The sequence below is a fragment of the Mesitornis unicolor genome, unplaced genomic scaffold (genome assembly GCF_000695765.1).
Source record: "Mesitornis unicolor isolate BGI_N332 unplaced genomic scaffold, ASM69576v1 scaffold51758, whole genome shotgun sequence".
Taxonomy (NCBI): domain Eukaryota; kingdom Metazoa; phylum Chordata; class Aves; order Mesitornithiformes; family Mesitornithidae; genus Mesitornis; species Mesitornis unicolor.
In genome coordinates this window covers 2,812-10,827 of record NW_010203514.1, presented here as the reverse complement: position 1 = coordinate 10,827, position 8,016 = coordinate 2,812, and the positions used below count along the sequence as shown (strand labels likewise).

General features: G+C 40.4%; 1 protein-coding gene across 1 annotated transcript in view; it reads left to right on the top strand.

Moving 5' to 3' along the window:
- The window catches only part of TRERF1 (transcriptional regulating factor 1), a 20,616-nt gene extending 13,059 nt beyond the window's left edge, over window positions 1-7,557 (top strand). The window contains exons 11-15 of the mRNA XM_010190721.1: window positions 3,353-3,441; window positions 4,294-4,407; window positions 5,180-5,368; window positions 5,848-6,056; window positions 7,014-7,557. Coding sequence (XP_010189023.1) covers window positions 3,353-3,441; window positions 4,294-4,407; window positions 5,180-5,368; window positions 5,848-6,056; window positions 7,014-7,335 — 923 coding nt within the window. The 3' untranslated portion in view covers window positions 7,336-7,557. The remainder of the gene's footprint in view (window positions 1-3,352; window positions 3,442-4,293; window positions 4,408-5,179; window positions 5,369-5,847; window positions 6,057-7,013) is intronic.
- Window positions 7,558-8,016: the final 459 nt, after the last annotated feature.

Here is an 8,016-nt window from a genome sequence, read left to right as displayed (position 1 = left end):
AGGAAAGGAAGTTAGATTCTGCTTATCACAGTATGAAACAAAATCTCACCAGTCTGGATTTAAGTACCATAAAATAACAAGACAAAGCATTACTTACTAAGCTCTTGAATGCAACATGTGATTGCCACTTACATTGTCAGCTACACTCCAGCACTATGCAGCAGCTCTTGAATAATAGTTTATTTGTGGTTGACAATCAGCTACTCAAGGCATATGGGAATTTTTCACAATCTAGTGCATTAATAGCTTAATATAACTTCAGGTAGCATTTGTTTGGGTTAACTCTTTAGGCTTTCTGCTCCATACTCGGAAATCACAGTGCTCAGGCACCGCCACATTTAAAGGTGGAATGGACCAAAAGAACACATAGCACTGACTCATGAGAACTGGTACCACAAATAAAAAATACCTAAACTCATCCTTAGCATGGCCCTCGAAGGAGGATACAAGCGAATAGCTCACCTTGGAAGCCTATTGGCTCATGAGGGAAGCAAGTTGTAAAACTTGAGGCATTTCTGTTGTGTGTCAGGAGAACTGGGCATGCTGACCCAGGGTTGCTCAGAGGAACACCCTAATCTCTCTGTCCTAATGCTTTGCCATCTGTCAGGATGGTGTTTTAGGGGAGAGGGAGGGAACATGGGTGTAATACAAGAGGAGCACTGTTACAAACGCTTGAATTGTTTTCATTTTAACAGTGGAATTTCTCAGGTCTGAAGTTCTCCTGCAGTGAGAATTGCAGGAGAGGTGGTCTCTGAAATACAGTGTTTCAGGCAGTCTGAAAACTTCTTGTACGTACTGCGATAGGGTGTGGATCAGACCCAGCATATGATGTATGTAATGGATTTGAGCAACCTGTCAGGGGAGCTCCCTGGGTGTAAGTGTAGCCCCTTTGAAACCCATAGATTGGGCCCAAAGCCCCCGAATTTGTAGAAAATATTTATTGGCAGTTAATCAGTGCAAAACCAATATGGCAGGTAAAACGAAATGTAGAATAAATGTCTAAACATAAAGATTGGCTTTAAAATTTGATCTGTATTCCAAAGTCCAAAATTCTTTCTTGCTGCATTGCAGATATCTCTCTATACACGTTCTCTATATCTCCCTCAAGCTAACAAGAGCAAGATCGGTTTCCCAGTAACCAGAGTTAAAAACAGCTTTTCTTCTGTTTCGTTTCCTACACAGGATTTATTCTATTAATCAGGTTACTTCCAATTAACCCGCATAATCTTGTAAGGGTCTCTGCTAATACCACAGCTACTGGGGCAACTCTGTAAGGCCTGAATCCTTCATGGGTGTACAGTAAAATTAGTTCATGGAAGTGATTCTTAATTTTTATTTTGTTTTTCAGGAGAATGGGGTAGAGGCAGGAGACCATGACTAGAGGGGTTTGCTGAGAACTAAAATCTCTCCTTTGGTGTTGTCATGCTTTTTAAAACTGTATTTTGGCATAGTAGAGCAGGCTCCTGGATTGAATCAGTGCATTTACCCCTGCCCGAAAGGAGGGTAGATGCAAATGACTGGCAAGTTGTGTAAGAAGGGAATGACGCTGGTTCAGGGTGGGAAAGATGGCAAGGCAGTGTGTCAGCAAAAAGATCTTTGGGTGATAACAGAATAAATAAAACTCGTGGCTTGATGCCAGTGCCTTTCTCTGGTGCTTAAAAGAGCTTTATTGTAAATCTCTGTGGAAATAAGTAATGCACTCTTATATCCAGTACTGGAAAAGCCTGCAAAAAACAGGTTGCAGAAAAGTTAATTTTGTAGTTTTCAGCATATGACGGAGCAGTGAGATACTTGCTCTAAGCTTGTGAGCCTGAGAGCTGATGTTGAAAAGCAAAACATTTGCACTTAACAAACAAATCTGTAATTTTTTAATAGACATAAGTAACCTATAGAGTTCAATACCATGCATGGTGCCAAGCCCAAGTTAATTGAATTCAGTGCAGAATAGCACATAGCACTGCTATGGAGAATTGTAACTTAGACAGGAATATTATGAATTTCTTTTGATAAAAGTTTTAGATGTCTCAGAAACTCTCAGACAGACTGAAGTAAATCTTCTCATAGTGTAAGTCATTTCAAAGGCATCCGCTTTGTGGCTTCTTGCATATGTAAAGCTGCCCGCTCTTACAGACAGGACACTGCTTTGATGCAGTGTTCCTTCTGTTTGACTAATACTGAAGAAGCACAAATTCAGATCAATTTAAATGTTGATTTCATATTTTCATGGGCAGTTAGGCTGGTGAGGCAAACACAGAATAGCAATATTTGCAATTTTTATATACAGCTTCCATTAAATGAACTAAAAGCACTTTGTGTGTATTGCACATTGCTACACTCTCTATCTACTTGTGACCTCTATCACAGAGCATTTAAGTGTCTTACCTCAAGCCATGCAAGTGTAGAGCTGCAAAAGGGCCCTATAAGAGTTACCATCTAGAGGACAAAATGATAGATGAACTTCTGTGTAGCTGAATGTAAAGTGACATATAGGAGAATAAGAAATCCAAGCTTTACATATAAAATCATGAGCTCTGGTGATACTTCTCAATTAGAGTGAGACTTTGGGATTATAATTCTAGTTCTGTGAAGGCATCTGCTCTGTATTTTACAACAGCTAAAAAAACCCCAACTAAGTCAGATGTTAAAAGGATAGGGAACACGGTGATACCCTTGTGCAAGTCTGACAGTTGCTTATCTGTTGACTATTATTTGCCTTTCTGGTCTCTTCATCTCTATAGGAATGTCTTAGTACTGGAAAAGGTTCAGAGAGGGACAGCAGTAATGACCAGAGGTGTGGGAATGACAGAAAGGGCCTGCAATCCTGAATAGCATAGAGGGGATGGTTGAGATTGGGTTCACTTTCTCTTCTGCTTGAAGAACAGAAGGTTGTCCAGTGAAGCTACTGGAAGCCAGGGAACAAAGAAGACGAGGTGGTTCTTCGTGCAAAGAGGGTGTACTGATCTGTGAAACACCTTGGCAAAGAATGTTTTAGGTGCAAGTTTCATTAGTTGAAAGGAAGAGTGGGTTAGCACTTACAGAGATAATTACTAAATAAGCAAATTGCAACAGACTCCAGAAATGCCCTGTGTCGAAAGCGGTCAGAGGTTAGGAAACATTAGGGAGAGGCGTTGCATTTGCTTGCCCTGATCTTACTGTTTCCTAGCCTGTGACCACTGCTGGAGATGGAGTACAGGTTAGAGAGACTCGAGGTCTGAGTCAGTACAGCCAGACTTGTATTTGGCAGCAGCAATCACTAGCACGTGCTTGAGGTTTCTCAGGTTTTTTTCAGCTGATACACCAACATAAAATGTTGGGTCTTTATTCTTTATAATGAATTCACTCTTTCTTTAAGGCTCTGACAAATGGACACATCAAGAAAGGCGACTGTTCAAAGAGGCATTGTCCACCTACAGCAAAGATTTCATATTTGTACAGAAAATGGTAAGGTTACTTCTGTTCTGTCAATTGTTTTTTTTTTCTATTTGCTGAATTCTGTTACCCTTTATTTTCCCTCCAGTGCCAGACAAGCTTATTGCAGGCATAGAGTCAGCAGTGGTTACAAGAACACCATTAAGAGTGGTGTATTTCATTTGGTGTACGTATGCATGCAACTGCAGCACCAGTAAAAAAACCCAAACAAACAGATAAAAATAAATACATGAAATCTGTTGTTTTTGTTATTCTCTGTTTACATAGAATACATCTATGTTTTCACACCTGGACTTCAAGTCATGGCATTCCATGTGTGGGACAAGTATGGCGCTCCACTATCGTCTTGGTTTTTGTCTGGCAGTCACCGGCATTGAGCCTTGTGCCAGAAAGGGTTGAAACCTCTTAATAAGGAGAGAATGTTTTTGGGCTTAATTTTAATGTTCTGCCACAAAGCAGAAAAGGCAAGGCATACACATCTCAGGGCGGAATACCTTACTTGTTAGCTCAGATGTTGGAAACCATTTGGCTTACAGGAGCCAAGTCTTAATTCCTAGATTTCTCGGTGGTATTGTACACTTGAGTTACAAAATTATATTCTCAGTAATTTTCTAGCTGGTGTCTAGAGAATCCCAGAGAAAAACACAGAAGCTGAAATTGTCAACGCAAATTTGACCAAAAAACAATAACTGAAAAATTGCGTACTGTCTTACAGGTGTATTCCTGTTGTAGTCAAACTGTCTTTCGTTTTTTCTCCACTTGAATGTTTGAGAAATAAAGTCTGCCTCTTGGAATATGTTGAAATTGTGTTGAAGGAAAGCAAAAAATTGAGATCAGACTATTTCTGTAATTACTTAACTACAGGTTAAGTCTAAGACGGTTGCACAATGTGTGGAATACTACTATACCTGGAAGAAAATCTTACGTTTGGGGCGGAAACACCGAACACGTTTAGAGAAAAAAAGAGAGGAATGCCTGGTAGGTCGAAAAGAATATGAAAAAGTTTAACACTTGATCATTTTTGTTTGTCCTGTTTTGAGAAGGAGGTTGAACTAGATGGCATAGGTCTCTTCCAACTGAAGTTATTCCATAATTGTAAATTATGTTATGTACGAGCATTCTGTGATCTCAGCTACACCAAGATTTTGTGTTCCTGGACTGTACTGGGATAAGTGTTTTGACCAGTGCAATTATCTAACTCTAGTCCAGCAGTTATGCTACTGACGAAGACTGTAAACTGCTGTAAACTATTCCTGTGCATGCTTCTAAAGGCTGCTCTAATATTCTAGCCCAAATACAATTTGCACTGACTGGCAATGAAATTCTTTGTGTGCAAGGTCTGTATTACAGGTAGTCCAAGTAGTCTTAAGAGATGTGGGGCTTTGTGTTTGGTTTTTGTTTTTTTTTGTGGGCTTTTTTTTGGTTTTATTTAAATATATCATTCAGTTTGACTATTGATGTAATGTGCATTGCTATTCTGACAGTTGGGGGAGAGTATTGCACCTTGGCATCTGGAGAATCCTGGAGCCACAGCTCTGTAATGCAGACAGAGGATGTTGTGAACACTACAGTGAAGCTTCATGAGCTCTAGCTTGCCCATTAAGGGGTGGTAGCTCCAGCAAGACCAGGAGGCCCTTCAGGATGGGAAAAACTACTAAAACCTGGAAGCAGACTTGACTAAGCAGTGTGCTGTTCCAATACTGTCTGTCTTTGACAGTATTTCTAATAGTTCTTAAATGCACTATTTCAGACAAGTGGAGAAGAGGAAGTGTTAGAGGAAGATGAGGAGATTGAAGAAGACAGAAAGGAAGAAAGGGAAATGCAGAAGTCTCCTGACCCACCGCCTATCCCTCTTGTTGGACCTTTAGATCTGCCTGCCCTTCAGAGTCTTTCACTTTCTTCGTCCTCCTTCATCTGTGAAATGCCAAACTGTGGCGCTGTACGTGTGTTTGGTATCTTTAATAGCGGGGGGGGGCATATAGTAGTGAATTTTGATGTTTGGAAATTTAGGCTATTCCTGGCCGATGAGATACTCTCCTGAGTATCTTTGGATAAATCATTTTGCTTGCTTTTAATTCCCACATCACAAAACACAGGCAATATGCTGATCTGTACATAAAATTGTATCCTGATATGTTGTATTGATTATAAATACTATATGGTAACAGCTCCAATTACCTTTTTGTTACACAACTGTGATAATAGGATAGCTCACTGATTTATTGTGACTAAGTTTCTTTAACTCTAGTGGGACATACAATTGAGAGCAAGCAGCATTTGGCCAGGTAGATTGTGCATATTAGATGTGTACTGTTGTGCTATTGTAACATGCATTCAGTGTACTTCTTTCTGCAGTTCCTGATCCAGTGCAGTATTTCTTGATTTAGTTTTTCTTCCCTCCACCCTACTCCTCATCAGGTGTTCAGTTCCCGACAAGCGCTAAACGGCCACGCTCGCATTCATGGAGGTACGAATCAGGTAACAAAACCACGATGCACCATTCCAGGCACTAAGCAGAAATCTGGTACGCAGAGCGGGTACTGCTCCATCAAGAGTTCACCTGCACACAGCACAACAAGTGGTGAGACCGACCCAACAACAATTTTTCCTTGCAAGGAGTGTGGCAAGTAAGTGAATATGACTGTCTGCAGTATCGCATCCCGTTTACCTCTGTGTGTAGGCAGTGAATGGATAGTGTTGTGGCAAACTCTTCTGATGGTCTCAAAAGAACAGTTTCCCCTTAGATGACAGGTCCTCCTACCAAAACCTTCAGAGTGCAGCTTGCATGACGTTTTGGATGCTTCCCCTGCAGTATTGACTCCAATTTTCCTGAATCCATTTACCTGCTAGAATTTCTACATCTGAGAGTCCAGCTCCCTGCTTCATCAGCTTAAGTGCTGTTCACTAGGGCATGTAGCAATAGGACGAGGGGTAATGGTTTTAAACTAGAAAAGGGTAGACTTAGGTTGGATATTAGGAAAAAAATTTTCAGTATGAGGGTGGTAGATCACTGGAACAGGTTGCCCGGAGAGGTGGTGGAGGCCCCATCTCTGGAGATACTCAGTGTCAGGCTTGATGGGGCTCTGAGCAACCTGATCTAGTAACACTGTCCCTGCTTACTGCAGGGGAAGGGTGGACCAGATGATCTTTAAAGGTCCAGTCCAACGCAATACATTCTGTGATTCTATGATCACTGACTTGCATGTAACAGTGGGCAACTTCCTTTCTCTGTGTTTCTGTGCTTGAGTTTGTCCATGCTAACGTGGAATCCCTTCACTTCTTCCCTGCTCTGCAAGATTGTAGTGAAACTAAGCATAGGGAGAATTAGGATATGCAGAGGTACTGAAACAACTGTGGGAGCTACAAAATACCTCCAGCAGAGTCTGAGTAGGCCATTTTGATACTGTCAGGATGTATAAATCAGTAGTCTGTCTGTGAAATTCTCACCATGGCATTGCAGACTTCAAGGACTTCTATTTCAAGACAAGGAAGCAAATGTACTGATAGGTTGTTGAGTCTTTTTTGGCTCACTTCATCAAAAGTAATGCATTTTTATCTGATTTTTTTTCTCCTTTAAAATTTAGGGTATTTTTCAAAATCAAAAGCCGCAATGCTCACATGAAGACTCACAGGCAGCAAGAAGAACAGCAAAGGCAGAAGGCTCAGAAAGCTGCTGTGGCAGCAGAAATGGCAGCCACTATTGCAAGAACTACTGGGCCAGTTGGGCATAGTTTGATCCCTCTGGATCACATGGGTTTGGTTAAACACGTTGAAAATGTTGGTGACATTGACAACGACGTTGTTCAGGAGCTGGGTGATGTCATAGAAGAGAATGAAGTAATGGATGCTGACCTTTTATTGGATGATGAAGATGCAGATCTACTGCAGGATGATGCTGAGTTATAAATAAAGTTGTTCGATAAAGACAGCTACTGAGCACACCCTGAATGGATCAATCAGGAAACCTGGACTGCTCATTTATTCCCCACTGATTGTAAACTACCTGTTGACAATGATAATTCTTTTATCCAGGTCTAGAGAGGAAAAAAAAAAAAAGAAATTGCTTTTTTTTCCCTTTTTTATTAATTTGTGTTTTGGGGGAAAAAATAAATAATTGGTACAAATATTCTTATAAGGTGTTTCTATCTGAGCTCATTTTGCTGATAACTTCCTAAGCCACTAATTACAGAAATTCACGGTTCTGCTATCACTTCCCTCCAGATGATCCCAGTAGGATCTTTAGTCTTTAACTCTTCCAAGTTTCATTGTACCCCAATTACAAAAATAATCTTCACACATTTCCAATGGAACTTGTATTTTTTTTTTTTTTGCCTGTGCTGGATCACTTCCAGCATCTTCTAGAGACTAAATGTCATCTCTGTTAAGGAGATGATTACATTCTTTGTCTTTGTGCTGTTATTTTAAGGGAGGTGAAGGAAAGAAAAAAAAACTGATTTAACTGTGAAATAATTACAGGAGTCACTGTATCATCTGTAGTATTGCAGTATTTTTTCAGTTCTGTCTTGCCTTAATGCGTACATGTTAGGCAGTTTGTAAAAGCATTGGTTACACTGTACATTTTAGAGC